Raw genomic sequence first — 23,137 nt, 5'->3', positions numbered from 1 at the left:
GTTTCTTTCATTCTTTTTTTTCTATTTTATTTATTCATTTTATTATTTAATCAATTAAATCAATGGTCAGGATTCAACTATTGAAACTTTTATCTATCAAAATATCTTCTCTTTAAAAAAAAAAATATTTCTTCCTTCTCCAAAAAGGTGAGCCAAATTATTATTATTATTATTATTATTTTCACCTTGTATATCCGTTAAACCTTCCTTAATGTAGGAAGAAAACTATTTTTTCTTTTGTTTTAATCCATTAATTCACCAGCCAATCAAATTACACCAAAGTTCACTGCTAATTACCTATCCTTTTGTCCAATATAATCATTACGCCTCATAAAAGTCAATAGGAAAAATTGCCAATTAATCTTTTTTTTTCTTATAAAATAATAAAACTATTACTTTAATTCTTAAACTTTTCTATTTTATTTAATTTAGTCCATATCATTATTTTCCAGTTCCGCCTATAAATATCTTTTTTATGTCATATTAAAAAATATTTATTTGTGACTCTACCTTTTTTTTACGATCTATTTTCACATTTAATCCAATTTTCACCAAATTCTAAATTATTTTATTTTACTTCCTTCTTTTGCCACACCAAATTTTAATACATTCAATCTATTTTCTTGATAAATTTATCATGTACGTTACTAGAACAATACATTTGTTGTACTGAAAATTTTAGGATATTACAACTCAAAAATAAATAAAAAAGTTAATATTTAATAACTTTATTGACGTGACATATAAGTCAATTACCATAAATTAATTAATTTTTTAAAATTTGAAAAAATTAAAAAAATGAAAATTATTTAAAAATATTAAAACTATTAAAATTATTAGAAAAGTATAAAAATTATAAAGATTTTTTTAAAAATATTTTTAATTTTAAAAAAAGTAACTGCTAAGTAATATATACGTAGATACATGTAAGCAAAAGTTAACAAAGTTTACATAGGTTAATTTTTACATTTATTTTGGGATAATTGAATAAATAATACAAATTCAAAAAGTAAAAGAGGAAAAAAATTTAAAGTAATTCTTTTAAAAAAACAAAGTGGAAAATAAATCATTATTCCTTTTGCTCAAATTTATTAGAGTCACGGCTAAAATGATGTTGCTTTGGTCAGAAAAAATGAGCCGTTAATAAAATATCTGTATTGCTGGCAAGCATGTTTGAATAGACTCAAAAGTAATTGAGTTGTACTGGAAAACATTATCTTGATTCATCCAATAGCTTTCTGGTTTGTCGTTCATTGTGCCCTCTGTGGGACTCTTTGTAATGGCGATGTGTTTCCTTTCATTATAAAATGCATTCTCAATTTGATTAAAGAAAAGAAACAGAGCAGTGAGTCACACAGAAAAATGAAGAAAGTAGAGCTGATATTCGTTCCAACACCAGGAGCCGGCCACTTGGCCTCAACTGTTGAATTCGTAAAGCGTCTCATCCATCACGATGATCGAATTTTGGTTACTATTCTTTCCATTGAGTGGAATTCTTCGGGTTTCGCCGATGCCTACTCCGAATGGCTTGCTACTTCGCAACCTGATCGAATCCAGCTAATTCAGCTTTCTCCGGTAGATCCTCCCCCGTTACATCTTTGGACATTGGCACCCGAAGCTTTTATGTATGCATTAATTCAGAGCTACATCCCTCATGTTAGAAATGCTGTCACAAATATTTTGTCTATGAAATCCACTTCGGACTCAACCCGAGTTGCAGGCTTAGTTCTTGATCTGTTTTGTTCGCCCATGGTTGATGTCGCAACTGAACTCGGTCTTTCTTCTTATATATACTTAACCTCAAATGCATCCTTCTTCGGTCTCGTGCTGTACCTACAAGCGCTACATAGACAGAACGGCTCGGAATTTGAATACCCGAACCCCGAAAATCCAAACAAGGATCTTGGACATTTGATCCCAGGATTTGCAAATCCTGTCCCTTCACATGTTCTGCCTTCGCTCATGTTCAACAAGCATGGAAGTTATACCGCATTTGTCAAGATTGCTGAAAGGTTCAAGGACGCCGAAGGTATAGTGATAAATACATTTGAAGAGCTTGAGACTTATGCTCTTAGTTGTTTTGTCAACGGCCAAAACCCTCCAATTTATCCAGTTGGACCAGTGATTCACCCTGATAGTTTGCCTCACCCTGAATTGGAGCAGCTCCAACGCGACAGGATCATGAAATGGCTTGATAATCAGCCTGAATCATCAGTGGTTTTTCTTTGCTTCGGAAGCCATGGATGCCATGGACCACCCCAAGTGAAAGAAATAGCACTTGGGTTAGAGCAGAGTGGGCAGAGGTTCTTATGGTCCTTGCGTATGCCAGAAACACCACTAAATGACGCTGCAGGAGCAGTTCATTACAAGAACCCTGAGGAAATGTTACCAGAAGGGTTCCTAGAAAGGATCCAGTAGAGGGGATGATATACAGGTGGGCGCCACAAGTGGACAAAGCATTATAGTAATAAATTTAATTCTCAACTTTTATATATTATATCAATTTAATCATAATATAAAAATTAATCTTTAAAATTTACAAATAATTTCAATTTGACCTTAATTTTAAAAAATTCAAAGAAATATATAAAAAATATATAAATATTTTCAAAAAAATATAATAATAAATTTAAAATATATATACAAATTAGAAAAATATTATTGACAAGAAATAATAATATATAAAAATAAAACTACTACTAACTAAATTAAGATTATAATTAAATTTTAGTTTTTGTACTTTTCCAATTAGTCAATTTTAATCTTAATTCAAATAGTAATAATTAAATCTGTATTGTTAAATTTAATTATTAATCCTGCAGAATTAATCAATATTTTTCAATTAAATAATTTGAAGTCCTTGTATTTTTTAAAATTTAAAATTATAATCTTGATGTAAATGATTAATTAAATTTTTTAGTGAGGTTCTTCTTTTTCTTTCATTTCTTTGTTCTTTTCTAGCTGTTGCTGTCCCCTCTTGCTGAAATGCAGAGAAAACTGTACATTTTTCTTTTCCTTATTAATTTTTATTTACTTTTTTTTAACTAAATAATCAAATCCCAACACGTCTCTTCTTTAATGACTTAAAACTTTACACTTAATATCTCCATATATCAATTAAAAAGAAAAATATTACGTTTAAGTCCTTTTCAACATAATTGGTAAACAATTTCATTACTCATACTTTTTCTTCAAATATCAAGTTCATGTCCAATATTTTTTATTCTAGTAATCTTAATCCATTTTCTTAATAATTGGAAAACCATTTATTGTATAGAAAACAAAATTTTTAAACAACAGAATTTATTTAAAATAAATATTTTTTTAACTGAATGATTATTTATAATGATATTTTTTTATCATGATAATTACTATTATAAATAAAAAGAAGAAAAAAAAATGTTAGTGGGCAGTTTTGTGAAGGAGTTCAAACAAAAGAAAAATATAGTAGTGGGTAGGTTTTTTAAGAGATTTTGGTTTGGTTAGATTATGTAACATGAAGAAAAAAAAATATAAATATAAAATCGACTCCAACACCAATGTTCAAACTCTTATTTAAAGAATTTTAAACATCTCAAATTATCCATTTATTCATTTTACAATTTTTTAAGGATGCAATTGAAGCTATTTAAATTAAAATTTAAAGACATAATTACTCATATAATAAAATTTGTTATTTTTTTAATTAAGTTGTTGTCTGGTTAACACACCCAACCAACTCAATCAATATATATATACACAATTATTAATGGGATTGACTGACAAACACAATTTTTGTCATAATTTTACTTAAACACAAATTTTTGGTCATAATTTTACTTCAATTGTAGATGCCCTAAAAATTTATTATAATTCTAAAATACAGTAGAATATAGTTAAATTTTTTTACAAAATGTTGGCTCAAACTTTAAAATTTGAATCCTAAATCTTAAACAAATGAAATATATTGTTAGTTTATATTTTTCTATTTATCAATTGGCATCAAATCAAATACATGAAGTTATCATAAATAAAAATTAATAATAAATTAATAAGTTTATAGTATTTATTTTGTAATTTTAATTTTTTGAATCTATATAAAAAATTTGAATATTTGTTCGTTTTCTGAATTTTCATTCTACCATATGATTTGGCATTAAAGATATAGCTTTTGATGCAGAGTTTTGTACATATACCATACTTTTACTGATTGTTTATTACCACCACATTTCTTTTAAACAAAAATGAACAATAGTGCAACTGGTATGATAGGAGAAAAATGGCAAGTATGCCTTAGTATTTTGAAATTCTCACCAAATTTCTTTTTGAGTTTTATCTTCAATAAATTTAATATAGAAAAAAGAAATATATATATATATATAGTTTGAAAGTGAAAAGAAGGGGCAGAAAAGATGAAAATATCTCAAAACGAATGATTAGTGACATTGGAATTAGCGTGGTCCCATACATGGAAGCAAGCAAGAAAGAAACGATTAAACAGAACAGTAAGAGGTAGGAGATGGAGACTAGAGCTGATATTCGTTCCATCATCAGGAGTCGGCCGTTTGGCCTCAACTGTTGAATTCGCAAAGCGTCTTAATAATCACGATCATAGAATTTGGGTTACTGTTCTTTGCATTCAGTGGTTTTCTTCAGGTTTTGTCGATGCCTACATCGAAGAACCTGCTCGAATCCACTTCATTCAGCTCCCTCACGTAGATCCTCCCTCGTTACATCTTTTGAAGTCAGTACCATAAGTCTTTATCTATGAATTCATTCAGAGCTACATTGATCCTGTTAGAAATGCTATCACAAATATTGTGTCTATGAAATCTACTTCCAACTCAACCTGGATGTCGCAACCGATTTGGGTCTTCCTTCTTATACATTCTTAACCTCAAATGCAGCCACCTTGGGTCTCATACTGTACCTACCAATTCGACATAGACAGAACAGCTTGGAATTTGAATGCCCGAAGCCTGACACCCAAAACACGGATCTTGAACATTTGATCCTAGGATTTGCAAATCCTGTCCCTTCATGTGTTCTGCCTTCATTCTTGTTCAACAAGGATGGAGGTTATACCGCATTTGTCAAGTTTGCACAAAGGTTTAAGGATGCCAAAGGTATCGTGATAAATACAATTGAAGAGCTTGAACCTTATGCCCTTCGTTGTTTTTCCAATGCCCAAAACCCTCCAATTTATCCAGTTGGACCAGTGATTCAACTCGATGGTTTGCCTAATCCTGAGTTGGATCTGGTCCAACGCGACAAGGTTATGAAATGGCTTGATAACCAGCCTGAATCATCAGATGTTTTTCTTTGCTTCGGAAGCATGGGAAGCCATGAACCACCCCAAGTGAAAGAAATAGCACTTGCGCTAGACCGGAGTGGGCACAAGTTCTTGTGGTCCTTGCATGTGCCACCACCAGTAGATGCTGCTGCAGGAACAGTTCATTTCAAGAATCCTGAGGAAATGTTACCAGAAGGGTCCTGGAAAGGATCCAAGAGAGGGGGATGGTATGCGGGTGGGCACCACAGGTGGAGGTCCTCAGCCACAATGCAGTAGGAGGGTTTGTATCTCATTGCGGTTGGAACTCAATCCTGGAAAGCTTGTGGTTTAGTGTGCCGATTGTAACATGGCCTATGTTTGCTGAACAACAGTTGAATGCATATATGATGAAGGAGCTGGGATTGGCAGTAGTGATGACGTTGGATTACAGGAAAGGGATAAGTGATGTGATGGCAGATGAGATATAAGAAGGTGTCCGACAGGTTATGGATGCAGGCAGTAAGGTTAGGAAGAAAGTGAAGAAAACGGAAGAGATGGCTAGGAAGGCCATTATGAATGGTGGATCTCCATTCAATTCAATTGGAAGATTCATAGAGGATATGATAGGCAACATCTGATGTATATTACATATATATCTTCTTAGCCATCCATTGCATCCTTATCTTCTTAGCCCCTGTAAAATTTTCAATCAAGTCAAGGAAACTAACGAGGTGCTATTGTTATCACTAACTTGGCAGCCACATAAGTTTTCTATTAAATGACTAGATTTGGTACCAAACTACCAACAAAGTTCTAACCTAGGTAGGACAAATAAAATTTAATGACTAATGGAGAAATTTACTCTCTTTATAAAACCAGGATCATCTGTATAAAACAAAAAATTAAAATAATGAATGAAGAATGAGGCTAAGAAACCTGAGTTCCAACACCAAGCACCTGTATCATTGGCAACAAGGCAATTCCACCAGAAAAAAAAAAGACCACTGTAAATACATTTGATATGAGCAACACATAGATAAACAAAAAAGTAACAGCAATATGATTCACAGGTCTATGCACTCCTCAAGTTATTTAACTCTCCTCTTACTATTTCAAAAACCATCTATAAGCTCTTAATGGCAGCTAATAATCCTTCTATTTTAATTTCATTTTCCTCATTAATTTCCTATTAGTTCCTAAGGCTTTTGATTTTCTCTGGTGGATTTGCATTTAATTCCCCCTAACTTCATTGTCCTTTTTTAGAGCTTATCCTAGTATTTGCTCAGTTTCTTTCACTTGGTCTGTCCACAGCACAATTTCACATAAACTTGAAAAGTCGATTGATATACCCAAATTAACTACCACTTTTGAATTTGATAGATATAAAGAAAGGACCAACATTTAATCAAACTGAACCCATCCTAAAATTGAGATTACATTAGTTAACAGAGCCTAACAGCCAACTAGGCAAAATCCAATCTCATGAGAGGAGAACCAGTGACAAATCTTTGGAGGATTTACTAGAGTTCAAACGGCCTTTCTTTTCATAAGAAATTGTACAATATCATCAAGATCCCAAATTCTTCTTTTTCCTCCCTCTCCCAATATAGCCTTGCTAAAAAGTTTTCTAGGTTTCAACCTCATACAAAATTGTAGAATATCACCCAAGGTAAAAAATTGTAGAATTGTAGATTCGATCCTTTTAGAATGACCCTCAAGAAAAAGCCCTCATCAGGTATTTCTATGTACTGCAGAATAATTCAAAGCTCAAAAAGTATCTATCTTGTTATAAACTGGCCCTATAGAACTGCAAAACATTGAAGCTAAAATAAATAACAAAAAGCTGCAGACATGATATAACTATATACAGATAGAAATTGGTTTACAAGGAAAGGAATATATTTGATTAATGAGTACTTATTTTATCCAAAGGAAACATGGAAAATGTCACAAGTTTATCGTATGGACAGTTTCAACAATTGACACTTTTTACATGCACCCTTTATGGCAATTTCCATTCAAGGGAAGCTGGGAAATGTGACACAAACTTATTCCTTTTTTTTGCTCTCTTTGAAAAGGTGAGCAAAACTAAATCAGAAAATTAGGCTTGACTTACAGCCTTTGCATGTTCAAATGCTAACACTTGTACTAGAAAGCTACATTACTTGGACTCAGATGTGAGTGTCTATGCATCAGACATTGTATGTTCAATTTTTTTTTTTAATGTATTTGGATTTTGGAGGATTCTTGGAAGGTTATATCCCCCATACCTATGTTGGACATAGGAACTTCAAGAAAAATGAGAAGTCAAAGCAACATAGCCAGAAAGACTAATGGATAGGCGACATTCCTCGATCTAGGTCTGTAAAAATGTATAATTTCACAGTTCCTGCAAAACTAACATCAAATAAAATGTACGAGACCAAATTATGAATCATCGGGGTTGAAGAGAAGAGGTTTACCTGACATCTCAAAATTTACAACCTAAGCTCCAAAGTACTGTATTAAGTCGTCATCAAGCAGTTCCTCTAGTGAACTTGTACCGTTGAATGGAAGTTCAAATGGGCTGTTGAAGCCACCATAAAATGAGGGATCACTTGTAGGTGAACCAAAGGGATTATGAACAGCTCTATCTTGCTCATCATGAAATGGGTCTTTCATGTAATGGTGCAATTCTCCCCCAGTAATTACATGATCATTTCCAGCAGGCACCGATACATCAATCCCATTTTCTGGCCTAATCTGTGGTACATTCATCCCCACCTGAATTTGCTGACCATCACGACAATGTCTAAATTCAACCGATGGATTATAAAATTCATATGCAGCACGGTGGTGCAGCTCAGTCTGTTGCACTGATGGATAGAGCATGGGCCTTCCATCTACATGCATGCTCTGGGTGAAAATTTCATTAGCACAAGGAACGGCAGGTAGTTCAGACTGAACAACTAAATGTTTCTCTCCATGCATCAACATTGTGCTTGCATCATTTTCCTGCTGAGTGGCAGGCATATTATATTCAGGAAAAGATGCATCAGTTTGGTTGATATCAGGCACAGGGCTTCTTAACTCAGCATTAACATGTTCATCATGAGATGGAACAAGTTGCTTATCCACATGGCTTGGTACAGTTTGTCGATCACCATGGTTTGTTCCTTTACGAGGTCTCTTCCTACTAGGTTGTTTTTCCACAGGCTCATTCTCTTGGACTGGATGGGAATCATCATTGTTGATATAAGCTATGGGTTCCACATCTATCGGTTGATCTCTCCTGTCATCTTTGGAAGAAACTGAACCTCGTCCATCATCAACACCATCAACATCATAATCACTGTCAATACTGACAGCAGGTCGCTTCTTACCATCACGACCACCTTGTGGCTTTTCAGTTATGCTGGATATTCCTTTATCACAGCTAGGTTGCTGAATCAGAGCTTCCTCTCGTCCCAAAACCCCCAACCAAACTGCACTCTCCTTTGCTGTCATCTTATCTTGTAAACATTTTGACTGATGTACGTGCCTCCGAATCTTTGCAATATCAGGTGACATGTGCTTTATCACTGCTGTTAAAACTCCAACTTTCCACATCTTCTTAAGATCATGTGGCTTTTTATAAGGAGGACTTTGACCCTGTTGCAGCCCTAGTTTTACCCACCACTCTTCATTCCCAGTGGGCCACCATGGGGGAGGAACTCCCTTTTCTAGGGATACTTTCTCTGAGGGGGTTTGCAATGCTGCATCAAAGAAGACAAGAGGGATCCAAGAGTAGCATCTTGCAGGTCTTGTAGACTGCACTGTGAATTTCCCTTTTTTATGTTATCAGACTCACTGATAGCTAAACACTCTGCCTCATACTTGGCTATTGCTGCTGGCCCATTCTTATCAAATTTCACCTTTTCTTTCCACCAAGATCTTATATTATCTGATGCACCACTTACAGGCTTTCCCTTCTCCGGAATGATGCCATAGACAAATCCACGTGCTTTGCAGACTTCCATTAGCTTCAACATATACTTCAGAATCCCATCTTGAGCTCGTGACATTTTCTTCCTCCGAGCCTGATCAGATGCCTGCTTGGATTTTTGCTTTTCCACAGCCTGCAGGGCTGCAATCTTCTCTCTTTCTTTAATCCTTCTGAGCTTGATACGATCTTTCCATATTCGTCTCTCCAATTCATCTGCTTCAATCTCTTCGTCACTGACATCTTTCTCTGCTATATTATCACACCTTATGTCATCAACTTCAAGATCGGAACTGTCAACCAACAAATCAACAACCATCAAAACACGATTCATTAACTCAAACAACAATAAAATCTTGTTTTGTTTGATGAATAAGACAAATAGAAGACAAAACGAAATTCTGAAAGCTTTATCTTTGCTCCTTTTGGATCTACAATAAACAAAAAACCTCACCTACACTGGTCTACATAAAATGTATTTCGCATGAAACTAGAACCTTTTGTTTTAAACTCAATTCTTAATTACAATTATTCTCCTACCATAGCAACGTCAATAAAATTTGAGAAATTCTAATATTTTACAGGGTCTACCACAAAATCCCTTTTACTATTTACTGATTTCAACCACACCCAATGTTAAATCAAATCAAACCAAATCAATCCAATTAAGAAAAAATTAAATCCAATTTCTTATTCATAAAGAACTCGCTTCCAAAATTACAAACAATTTAACTTGCTCTAAACAGATTTACCCATTAATATTTCCTTAAATCTTACATGCATAAAGAAATCAAGCAAAACCCCAAAATCCAATATTCCATAACTCGTCCAATATTCAGAAAAAATTGATTAGATAAAACACAATAAAATCGTGGGTTTTCAATGAAAAAGAAGGGTAAAAAGTTAAGCTTTACCTAATATCAGCTCCAATTTCTTCAAATTCGGCCATGAAAAAAAAGTTCAAAAGCTCAAAATCTTTTAACGCTGAATGGCAAACCAAAATGATTGGGAAATCAATTGCACTTTATCCGAAGGCTGAAGGAGAGAATTTGGAATTATAGGAAAATTTTTAAAAAAATTTTAAAAAATCAAAGGGTTTGGCTGCTTGAGAAAATATTCTGAATTTCAGAATCAGAAAAGTCGGCGGAAAAAAGTTATCAAAGATTGGGTTTTGTGCCAAAATTTGTGAACGAGGTGAAATACCCAGTATATAATGTTATGTTCATGAATCATGGGTTAGCTTTAATTATTTCATTATGTTTTACACATAAGCCACATATTAATATTTATTTATATATTGCTTGGTTACAAATTTTCTTTGTTCCATCGAAATATGATTGTGATTTTGTGACTCGATCACTTAAATTTTGTTGGAACTTTGCGACAACTAACCGACATGCATGCTAAGAGGCATTCTTTACGTATATCAATTACGAAATTATTAATATATTTTTAATCTAAAAAATTAATCTATATATATATAATAAATCAGTAAAATTTTGATAATTTTTTTCTAATTTCGTAGGTATGTCATAAATTCAATTTCAATTTAAAATTTTCATAAAGTGATAACTGTTCTTTTAACAGGTAATAAAATAATAAAAATTATTTTAAAAAAAATAAATAATAGCAATTTCTTTTATAACAGTGTCTTTATCTATTTTTACGCACTAAACCCTTGCAATAGTGATACGCTTAAGATTCGAATTTGCCCAAAGTAACAAGTCCGTTGCTCATGTGATTATATTGGAGTTTACTAAAATTAAAATGTTCTGAAAACAATATATTATAATTACATAATTATATATTAATTGAAATTAATAAATGATTCAACTGTTTTTAGATTTCTTCTATTTTTATTAAATTATTCCGCTTTAAAAAATTATAAAATAATCACTTAATTTATTTTTATTTTTTAAAAATCGAAATTAGTTAAATACTTAACTGTGATTTTTTTTTCAGATTTGGAGACCTACATATCAATATCAAATGTCTGTATATTTGTCCAATGGTAAAAAAATTACTTTAAAAAATAGAATAATATTAAATTACAATTTTATCATTATATTAATTTATAGTTTCATAATTATATATATATAATCATTTTGGAGGCATATTATTTTAATTTATAAAAATAAGATAAATTTGATAAAAAAATATATTATATATACGTATTCTAATGGATAGCTGTCAATATATATTATGCTAGCTATTTTGAACTGAAATACTTATTCAATATCAGAAGGTGACAGCAAATCTACTGCATAAACAATTCGTATGAAGCTCTGCTTTTGTGTTTATGTTGCTTATTTGTGTATATTTTTAACCTACATGTAAATTGTATTCCTACGTAAGTTTCTATAGAGCTGGTAGCAAAGCTTGCATAACATAATTATAAATGCTCACAAAAATGTAGTGTGAGCCGAAGGATGAATAACTCCTTCACCTTACTTAACAATCTCTTCTTTCATGGCAAGGGTGAGAGCTGTGAGATTTCCTCCACTCTCCACTCTTGCCCCTGGCATCGCCACTGCTCTACTTCCTATATACCCTCCTTCCCCAATTCTGATCTTCCCAAACTTCACTTTCCCACCTTCACCTTCATATATGTGTCCAAATAGCAATGCATCTCTTCCTACACATCCTCCTTTCTCCATATCCACCATTTCAGGGTTTAATAATGCTCCCATGCTATCTACGTACATTCCCTGGTCTACTTCAATATCTGAGCCCATTAATTTCATCCACACCAGGAATATAATGGACCCACTGCTCATTTCCATGAAATAGTCCCCAACAAGTGTTCTAAAAGCTTGCCAGATGGTGTCCATGAACACCCTTTTACTCCATATCTGTACTGTTTCACCTTCATTCTTCTTTCCTACGAGGACCCATTTTGCCACTGCACATGTTATTGCTGCTACAATTCCTGAAGAAACCCAAAGCAAAGGAAGCAACCAATGGAGTGGGAATTTCTCTGATTCCTTCATGAGAAGAACACAAGTTAATGGTGCAAAGATTGCTAATCCCAGGAGGGAATAAGGAAGCACAGTCTGCAATAATGGTTGAACGAAAATTGACCATGAGGTTTGGTACAACTTTCTTTCTAGGGTCACTTTCCTCGTGTCTTTTTTATCCAATGCTGCTGCCATTGGACAACCTGAAAGGTCTACTTTTACATCAGATTGCTCTAGGAAGATCCTCCATGCCTCGGGAAGTGGTTCCTTGTTTCGCAAACGCTGGCAAATCTCGTAGATGAGGGACCGCCCATGATCAATAGAAGCACTCTGAGAGGACATGGAAGCTCGGATAACATCGATCACATGGCATCTACGGAATGGATTAAACTCAAGTGCTTCAGCTTCTTCAGCGGTGAGATTTCGTTCAAGATTAATCTCGCCTACATCGATGTATGGAAACTCAGTCTCATCCCATGGTTTAGTGCAGTCGAGTGCAACGTCGCGTGCGGCTTCGTCCGACGGAACAGGCCGGACTTGCAGTTGGAAGATGTATCGAACACCACCGGAGTTCACCCGTCGTTGGAAATCTTGAGCAAGGAAAAGCAAGGGGCGGGTGTCGTTTTCATCCCTTGGAATTGCACCTGTTTCTGGTGGGAGAATCCCTTTGGGTTCAACCTTCCCGGACTCCTCACTGATACTTCCGTCATACGGTCTCAACTTGAATTTCACGTACCTTTCTTCCCCATCTGAGAACCGAAGAAGTCGAACGAAGTTCGAGTAGTAATGCAGCTCTGCATACGAGTTAGCATGGCGAAGGGACGTCCACACCGCGTCTCGTATATGCGGGACTCGCTTCACATGCTCTTCTCTTGCAGGAAGTCCACACACAAGCCATGTTGCGAAATCAGCAATGGTGCGAGCATAGAATGCCTTACCCGTTTTCAGTGTTAAGTCAAGGACTGAAGTGTTGGCATCATTGTTCTCATCTAAATGTATTCTTATAGCAGCACCTCGAGCATCAATCCTTGCATCATCATCAGCACTCAGGCTGTTGCTATGTCGAACTACCACACGGTAGGACTTTCCAGGGTGGAAAATATTGTGATCCGGAAACCCTTCAATCTTGTCGTATATTTTCAAGTAGCCATTCCCTGCAACACCAATTCGATGAAAATATCTTGATTTAACCTTCAAAGTGGTAACAGCTAGACTTGCCGCAAGGTTTCCCACTATTTTCTTGTATTTCATGTCCATTTCTTCGATTCGATCATCTAAAGCATGATTAGTGTTCTTGACCATGATTGGAGTCTGGGATCCAACATAAACACCACCCGTTTGGAGAAGTGAGTTTTCAGGAGCCACTGAAAGTGCACCAAGAATGACATCATTTTCAACCCTGGACCCTGGAAGGACCAGGCTTTGACTCCCAACAACTGAGTTATCTTGAACCTCAACTTTCCCACGAATTAAACCCCCACGGGTATAAAATCCTGTAATGATTCTGCTGAAGTCACCGAGATGAACGCCGGCGCCAATTTCTACTAGCTCTGGATCTGAAATTGGGTTGATAGCTCTGATTGAACAATGTCGGCCAACTTTTGCACCCAAAAGCCGTAAATACATGCAAAAAGTTTCTGTTCCAGAGAGAAGATGAGCAAATCTAAGGTGGCAAGCAATGGTAATTCGGTGTCTGATGAATATCTTGACATAAGATTGCTTTGACTGTTGTCTCTCAGTAAGAAGACGAGTCAAAGTGCCTGTAAGGAAACTGAGTATCAAGCCATGAGCAAGGTAAGCAATGGCAACTGAGACGGCAGAACTTGCTGGATTCACAGTGATGCAAGCAAACATGGAAGCATATGCAATAACTGTGAAAGGAATCCAATGTAAGGCTCCGGATATGCATGCAAATGCAAAGTGTTGAAGAGAATGAGGTTTCTCAGAGAGCCAAATGTATAGGAAGTAGAGAATAGCTGCAGAGAAACTGCTGAGGAAACCAACCAAGTAGATGCCCATGAACTGAGACATGGTCTTATTTGGAGTAGCATTTGACAACACTGTACTCTGAAACCATGGTAAATAATGACATATGATCAGTTTCCAGCATATACCACTTAAAAAGTAAAAGGGATGACATTCTTCTATTAAATATTGTACTTACTTTTTGGACACTGTTAGCCTTGGCTGATCTATTTACTGAAGTGCCTCCATCAATCCTCTGTAATGGCAGTACTTCAGCTTCTTCTGCCAATACACTTCCCTTTTGGATCACTGCATATGGTCCAATTGTTGAATTCTTGCCAATTCTAATGGACTGGAAACTTAGTATCCCATTCTTTACCTCATGACTTTGAATTAATGCCCCTTCTGAAACCACAGCTCCATCTCCAATCGAAACTAAAGATGGATCCGTAATGTCTATGGTATCTAGTGTAACCAATGGCCCGATTCTTGCTCCAAGCATCTCAAACCAATAATTTAAGAACACTGTTCCTCTCAGATGCTGTGCAAGAACTTTCGAGGCTATTTGTTGGGCTTTGTAAAGTGCCCACCACTTAACAAAATCAACTGACCAGATGGAAACGTCATGGATAAGGGCATTGTTCGGTCTCAGGAAAGGATTTCCAAGAAAAGAAATACTCATGCAAGTTAAAGCTATGCAGAGGATCCAAACAAGTGGTGCAAAGGCCAAATATATCAAACAAGCCAGCCACTGGTTTCCATCTATAGTTGCATGGACTGTTAAGGTGAAAGATGTGAACGCAGAAACTGATAAATACGCAGGCAGACTCAACAATATGGACACGAAGGTAAGAGCCACAAATTGTAAAAACCAGATGCCTACTTGGCGATGTATGGATACTTCCACCAATGGCTCCTCTGAATCAAGATCAGGTTCAGCATGAAATGAAGAAGCCGTTGTAAGATCAGGTTTAGATTTTACTAAGAGATTCTCTGAGAAGTTGGCCAAGTCTGCAATGCAGGTTGCGGTGAAGATATCTACTGCTCCAATTGGCACGCCTAGAAAATCTGAAAGCTTCTGAGATGCTCTGACAACTCCGATTGAATCGATTCCATACGAGACAAGGCTCTCCACAGCAGAAATATTGTTGGTGGGAATCCCGGTTAGCTCAGAGACCAGGCCTTTCAGAAACTCCACAATGTCCTTGTTTCTCAGTCTTGTACTAGGTACAGGAGAACTCTGAAGCTGACGAGGTGTTCTTCCTTCTGCACAAGTCCCAGTAGTGAATGACCGAACCAAAGTTCTCTTTGAAAAGATTGGTTCCGGGACTATGTTCAAGGTTCCCTCACTGAATTGTTTGAGGCACTCAAATCTCTTGATTTTTCCTGATGTTGTTTTGCTGATAGTCTTGGGCTTGATCAGTTTGATGGCAGCAACGCTGACGCCATGTTCTTCTGCAACTCGGGTTTTAATCTGTTCAATAACTTCCTTTTTCACTGGCTTTCCATCTCTAACTTCTGCAATTACAACGAGGCCAACATGGTCAGCACCATCTGGAACTGGAATTCCTTTTTCTGACAGTACATCCTCTGGAACACCAATGACAGCACAACAGCCAGGTCGTATAACTTCGGCTGAGCTTTCAACTGTCTTTTCTACATCAGCTGAGTATATATTCCTTCCTGATACAATTATCAGATCCTTGATTCTTCCAGTGATGAACAATTTCCCATCAACGATCCGTCCCAAGTCGCCAGTTCTTGTGTATTTTCTTCCGGAGTGATTCTTAAGCTCGTTTCTGAAAGTTTGATGGCTATGTTCTTCTCTACCCCAATACCCAATGCCAGAACTTGGACTACTGATCCAAATCTCTCCTTCTTTTCCACCTTCTTCAAGCTCTACACCAGTCTCTGGTTCAACTATTCTGATGTCAATATCTTGATTGTCTAGATCAGTATAACCACAGCAAACTCTTCCCTGCCAGTCAACCAAGATGGGATTCCCTTCACCGAATGCACAGCTTACAAACACACAGTTTTCAGCCAAGCCATAACCAGGTGCCATCACCTCTTGTGAAAGGCCAAATGGATAAGTGAGCTCAATGAATCTCTTCAGAGTTCTTTGCCTTACTGGTTCAGCAGCAACCATTAGGAAAATAAGGGAAGAAAGGTCATAGTTCCAAGCCTTATCCTTGTCGGACTCCAGTCTTCGAACCACCAGCTCGAATGCGAAATTAGGTCCAGCACTGTGAGTAGCCTTGTACTTGCTCATGGTTTGAAGCCACAAAAGGGGATTTCTGATGAATGTCATTGGGGAAAACAGTACCGCCGACCCACCACTAACCATTGCAGTAAAAAGTCCCCCAATTAGCCCCATGTCATGGTACTGAGGAAGCCAACTGATTAAAACTGTCTTGGAGGTGCTCTTGTATCTCTTTCGCATCAACTTCACATTATGGATGAGCCCACCATGAGTGATCATGACTCCTTTAGCATCACCAGTGGACCCAGATGTGAACTGCAAAAAGCATAGATCATCAGGGTGAGGTTCAGACGGATCAACCGTGGCATCTGGAATTACTTTCTTGAAGTTCTTGATCCATGAATCGGTGTGCAACCAAGTAAGGTTAGGCCAGTTAGCTGAAGATTTTCCCTTTTTCCCAGTCAGTGAGATCATTTGCTTCACCAAACCTGCACGAACAGCTGAGTGATAGACAATAGTTGATAGTATCGCCACTGCACCACATGATTTAGATATATTTTCAATCTTCAGAAGTGCTTGTCCGCCTCTTTGCAGAGGATCTGGAGGAAGAACTGGAACCGGCAACACCTTTGCTCTTAAACATCCAAAAAATGCATCAACGAAGTCCAGACCTGGAACATAGACCAAGAGAACCCTATCACCAGGTCTGATGACCGGCTTTTTGCTTGTTAAGATCTTTTGAGCGATGAAAGAAGCATTAGCATGAAGTTCGGCATAAGTCCTTTGGCCTACAGCTGCCCCTTCTTCATTAATCCAGGTATAAAGCGTTTTGCTTTGAGTGACTTCATGAGTTCCCCAACGCTTCAAATAGCCATCAAGTGTACAAAGATCAGGGAATTCAACTCCAGGGAGTTCACCTAATTGCTTGATATTCTTATTCCCATTGTATGATTGAAATGGAAATAAACTCTGCAAAAATAACATTCCATGTCAAGTTTTGGTTTACATCTCTTTAGAACATAAATTGCCATATCCATAGCATATGAAACGACCTATATTACCTTAACATATGGAAACACCGGTGTAGATTTGTTGTTTGCAAAGTGCTTGCAGATTAGGGCCATTGCATATGAAGAATTCCTCTCTGTGAGCTCAAATGCCATAAGACCGCCAACGTAGTAAGTATTCCTCTTTCCTTGAAGTTCAGATTCAAAGCGCTCATAAAAGCCATTCTTCATATCTGCAGTAAAATCAACATATAAGCATCCATTTGGCATAGTGGTTTAATGACCACTAGCAGCAGGTGATTTTGCATACCTTGACTAGAAACATGAGGGAAATACTTGAATCGCCGTTGTAAAACCACTTGCTCGACTTGTCCTCCCATGGGTTCAACTGCTTTTATTGCAAGCTCACAGACAGTTGATCCTTGAATATCCAGGGAGTTACCATATGACCAGAACAAGAAAATATCGGAATCAGCATAGAATCTCTGCATTGCAACAGGATGTCCGATTGATGCAGGATCGTCCATGTATTCACCAAAGTAATAAAAACCAACAGGCATATCTTCTAGCCCTTTAATTTTCAAGACCGTTGTGTAGTAGTCGATTGTCATTACTTTACTGAAGAGCTCCTTTTCAAGATCATTCAAATCCATTGCTTGAGTTTCATGTTCTGTGACAAAAGTACGCAGTATTAGCATCTTATGGGAAGGGAATAGAGAAAAATTTTAAGAAAGTCTACAGAAGTTGACAAACCTGTATGATTTGAAGCAGGAGATCTATATGTTTTCCCATTTTTGAAAGGGAAGGCACCCGAGATGATAATCTTATCGAACTCCATAACTTCGGATTCTCCTTTAATGTTTTTCACATTAATGCTAACACCATCAGCACTATCATTATGCCTTATTGCCAAAACTTCAGTGTTACAAAGGACTTTAACCGGAAGATTTTTACTGATCTTCTCCCAAAAACTTGTGTATCCACCTTTAAAACGTCGTATTTTCCCGGCCATTGAAGTTCTGGTGAACTCATGAATGTAAGCATAAGGCATGTCTTGAACATATCCATAACCAGAAGCAGTGTATCCATAAAATACAGACTTTGGAACAGATTTAAATCCATGAGCCTCAAGATAGGTTGGTGTCAAATCTGCAGCCAAGTCACTGACGGCATGAACACCAATTCGACTTGAAGCCTTAGCCTTATCCTGTTGGAAAAATAAAACTGATTCTTAAACCGAGTCCTAATGTTAAAAAAAAGAAGTCAGAAAACAACAACGAAAGCATCAACTGACCTGAAGTTCTAACGTGAGGGCGATCATAGAGACATAATCATTGGCGACTTTAATATCCTGATACTTCCCCGCAGAACTGTCAATGAGGGCGAGCTTATGGGAGTCCATTTCTTCCAATTCAGCACCAATCTCTTTGGCCAAGTGAAATATGACTGGTGCACTGTTTGCAGCAAGAACTTGGCCACCTAAATCATACACTTTTCCTGCAGGTTGACATATGGCACAAATATTTAAACATATACAACATCCTTAGCTTTAAACTGAATGGAGAAGAAAAGAAACCATTTAGTTTCATGTTCTACCTTGTATGTCAACAGATTCACACATTCCACCTACTGTATGATGCTTCTCCAATAAGGTTATATTATTATAACCAAGCTTGATTAACGCAAAAGCAGCAGATATGCCACTAGGACCAGCTCCAAGAATCCCAATGCTTGTGTTTACAGGAAGGCATGGATGCAGCTTGGAGAATTGGTCTTCTATTGGTTTTGCTAGCTCCATTTTCAACAATTACAGGCCTTTCTAAAAGCACTGACTTAAATTTCAGGGAACTGATCTCCTCCGACTTCTGTATATATATTGCTATTTTCCGATTTCTGGAGAGAACCAATCACAAAGCAGCGATAAGCCAATAATATCGAATCAAGTACTCAACTTTAACAGAGACCAAAAATCCCAACAACAAACCAAACACTAAAAACCTGTTGGATTTTTGAAAACCACGAATTTTGTGTCTATATTGAAAGAAACAATAAATCAAGGCCATCTTTCTTATAAATATAACGATTATGCAATACAGAGTTTATAAGATGCCTTTTTTCTTACTGCCATGAACAACAACTTCGAACATAGTATGAACTATGAAGCATTTCCCTGTAATGCCATAAAGATGACATGACTGACGGCCAAAAGGTAAGAAATCAAATCTTTGCAGACATTCAATGTCAGATTAACACAAAACATGTCGTGCTCATACATTCTTCTTTCCTAAGCCTTCGCTTCTATTTTCCTTCCAAGCTCAAGTACTCAACATACAGAGTTGAAAACAAAACACATTTTTTTCTTTACTCGTATTATTGTACTATAATATGATATTACAAACCAGAACTATAAACCAAAATGAAAATTACACAAAGCGGTAATAAGTTTATAAACGGGAATCTAACCTTTTTAGAGCTGAAGTGAGCAAAAGGGTTGGTAGCCAAATGGCGAAGACATGATCGGTTGGAGTTTAAAAAATAGGTATAGAAAGCGTCAAAGATGCTGAAGCGTACAATTTAAAGCTGACGAAGCCGTTTTCACCATGCATGTAATCTGTTGAGGTCATCCTGGAATTTAAACACCAAATGTTCCGTTGCTTACAACAAGAAGACGACAAATCTCACTTACACATAATATATAAGTTGAAGGAGTAACGTTGCTTCTCACAGTTCTCAGCTTTTAATCTTCTCCTCGTTTGGTCCGAGCATGTTCCATATGTTCCCTTTATTCGGCATCTTTGATGCTCATTATTCGCTGTTGGAGCTCGGGAAATCCGTCACTTAAACCAGACAACATCAACAGCGACAAAAATGAATTGGATGTTAGTGTGCATTATTATACAACCAATCATATTTATATAGTTTTTAAACCATAAATTTAAGATGTGTGGGGAGTATTCAACAGTGTGGGAAAGAAGATAGTAGTGGGTTTCTGGGAAACAGTAGTGGATTAAGATTAAATGGGACGGTGGATTCTTTCACTAGTTGAAACGACAACATCATCTTACAAAAATCAGATTGCATTGTTATAAAATAATAATGGCTAATCGTATCTTTTGAAAAATATGCTCATAATTTACCAAATCGACTTTCATTAAATACTAGGCCAGTTTTAAGAGATCCCAGAATTCTATATCGGATATACTGAAATGTTCAAATTAAAAGTGGGATGAGATTTTAATATATAGACATACTGAATCCCTAATAGATAGACATAATCACCCTCTTACCATTTCTGATTAATTCAAGCTAACAAATACAGACAAATAGGATAAATTGGAGTTTGGTTTTCCAGAGATTCTCCTTCGGCCGCGGCAACTACCAATTTTACAACTTATATATTTAATTCAAACTTCAACCATCCATTATATCTAAATTTCAAATTTAGATAATAATAAAAAAAAACGTGATAAGACCAAAACCTAAATTATAAAAACCATTTCCTTTTTTGTTGAAGCCTAAGTGATGATTATAAACATTTCTTTTTTATTAACTGTTGAATTTGAATATTATTATTTCTATTTTTATTATTATTATATTTAAATAATTAATATAAAGTCAAACTCTTAATGAAATATTTTGATTTAAATACAGGTATGATATGTAGGAACGAACTACAATAATTGGTATAAAAAGATCATAATTTAAAAAAAAAAATAGAATATCCAAACTTTGATATAATTAAAGTAATAAAAATTAATAATTGGTTAATTTATTTGCTATTTACTCTTTTAAACTAATCATAAAAATTTAACTTTCATTACTTCATTCAAATATGTTTGCTTGTGTTGTTCGCAAAATCAAATAAATTTTAAAAATATAATATGAATGTTAGATATAATATATAAAATTATAAAAAAAAATTTAACTTATTTAACTAAATTTCTTGATGACGAGTATATTTTAACTTATTTCAGATAACACATGCAAAAGCTTTCCAAAACAGAAAATAAAAATGCAAAAGGAAGTCATAATGATTTAGACTTTGAAGTAAGTGTTGTTGCTGAGAGAATGAAGGATGATAGCATTGAGGCTTTACCGATTGAAAGAGCACTTGGAATAGACGTACTTTTGAACTACCAAAAAGTCAAACTTGACTGAAACAAATTCAACTCACCTCCATTTTGCCCATTTATAAAAATCAATCAGTCCTTATATAGTGTTTCTTATCTCTCTAAACATATATTGAATTATATGAACACTTAATATTGGACCAACATTTTATAATTATTTCATATCCATTACTTTTCACAAATATACTTTACTTTGTCTTTCTTTTCTAATAATTTTTAGTTTAAAATTTTAACCATAAACAACTTTTTGATAATTATGTTTCAACTAAAATTTATTAAATATAACAAAAGTGACTTCTATTTGAAAAATGCCAGATACATCGACTCTCATGGCAAAACCAAACATCTAGCCTCCACTCAAGTCCCGAACCGCTCCTCCAACCACAGTCGTGTGGTGTTTTACTAATAGTGTGTTGTCCATATTAAGCTTTATCCATCCATTCTCAAGCGGATACAATTTCCCTCGAAGAAAAGTGTTGTACATCATACGATCCTTGCATTTATAATTGTTGAGGCTTCGTGTCCAAGCTGTACATGTCAAAATCATATTAGTACTATTACTACTTGTTTGCAGAAAAATAAATTAATTTCGACTCTTCCAAAGTAACCGACATAAATTAGAGAAAAATATTGACCATTTTCCATAAGAAACACTGATACATCCTTTATTTATGATATTTTATTTCAGCCAAAGTTCTAACAGGTTTGAATTGAAAATATTGAGAAATGGAAGTTATATATGAATTAGTCTGGTAAATTTTAAAGTTAAATGATTTAATTTACTTGGTTGTTATATTATAATTTGAATTATAGCAATACCACTGAGTATGAAATACTCAGCGTACAATTGTTTTCGTGCGCAGGTTAGTAGAAATTAAGGTCCCGGTTTAACATCCAGAGCGATCCCGACTCCAGCACAAAATTTGGTGATGTAATCTTTCTTTTGGTAAAGTGGCATGTACTAGGGTGTTATATTGATCACTTGAAAATGTCTTATGCTTTTGGTTGAAATTAATACTAAAATGATATTTTGATACTTGGTTTAATGAAATGAAAATAGAATTATCATAACATATTTGGTATAATTGGTAACAAGTTGAAATAGAATGAATGAAGTTTATTAAATTAAATAATATATGCGAATGTTTATCTAGTAAATTACTAAGTTGATGTTTAAGTTATGTTTAGGTGTATTTGAATATGAAATTGTATGGATTGTGATATTGGTTGCGATTTGAAATTGCAGGGAAGGTTAAATATTTATAAAGGGATTATATTAAGTTCGCAAAGAAAATGGTTAAGGGCGTTACACAGGTAGCTAAAGAAAAGGGTCCAAGCATAACTTAGTACCACAACCCTCCAAACCATAGCAGCAAACTTACAGTCTCTCACAATATGAATTGTTGTTTCGACATTCTCCCCACATATAACATAATATAGCATCATCAGTCATACCACGCTTCACTCTCTCCCTATTCGTAACTAGCCGATTCTTTTGAAGCGGCCACAACCCACAAGAACAGTCTTACTCTTTGTGGTACACTGACTTTCCAAACCATCGAGCCATTAGCCAGCATAGACATGTTTCTTCTTCCAACAAATCGCTTGTACATTCTAGAGGAAGGGAATCGACCAGCAAATTACCATTGCCATATAATCTTGT

At 35.5% G+C, this 23,137-nt stretch overlaps 2 protein-coding genes and 1 pseudogene across 2 annotated transcripts; 1 reads left to right on the top strand and 2 right to left on the bottom strand.

Moving 5' to 3' along the window:
- Window positions 1-1,103: 1,103 nt before the first annotated feature.
- On the top strand, window positions 1,104-5,889 carry LOC107960859 (UDP-glycosyltransferase 71K1-like; annotated as a pseudogene).
- On the bottom strand, window positions 4,399-10,437 carry LOC107959324 (ETHYLENE INSENSITIVE 3-like 3 protein). The gene is given in 3 exon segments (XM_016895356.2): window positions 4,399-8,955; window positions 8,958-9,505; window positions 10,127-10,437. Coding segments are annotated over 3 exon segments (1,803 nt in total). The 5' UTR covers window positions 10,162-10,437; the 3' UTR covers window positions 4,399-7,735.
- A 1,022-nt stretch (window positions 10,438-11,459) lies between these two features.
- LOC107959325 (uncharacterized) lies at window positions 11,460-19,218 on the bottom strand. The gene is made up of 7 exons (XM_041113051.1): window positions 18,941-19,218; window positions 18,639-18,841; window positions 18,098-18,551; window positions 17,655-18,014; window positions 17,399-17,577; window positions 14,334-17,306; window positions 11,460-14,236 (listed from the first exon to the last, which is right to left on the bottom strand). Exons 1-7 carry the CDS (start codon window positions 19,140-19,142, stop codon window positions 11,660-11,662), a joined length of 6,948 nt encoding a protein of 2,315 aa, XP_040968985.1. The 5' UTR covers window positions 19,143-19,218; the 3' UTR covers window positions 11,460-11,659.
- Between the last annotated feature and the right edge of the window lie 3,919 nt (window positions 19,219-23,137).

The sequence above is a fragment of the Gossypium hirsutum genome, chromosome A05 (genome assembly GCF_007990345.1).
Source record: "Gossypium hirsutum isolate 1008001.06 chromosome A05, Gossypium_hirsutum_v2.1, whole genome shotgun sequence".
Taxonomy (NCBI): Eukaryota; Viridiplantae; Streptophyta; class Magnoliopsida; order Malvales; family Malvaceae; genus Gossypium; species Gossypium hirsutum.
Note: the sequence above shows the minus strand (reverse complement) of the source record. Positions and strands in the feature narration are given on the sequence as shown.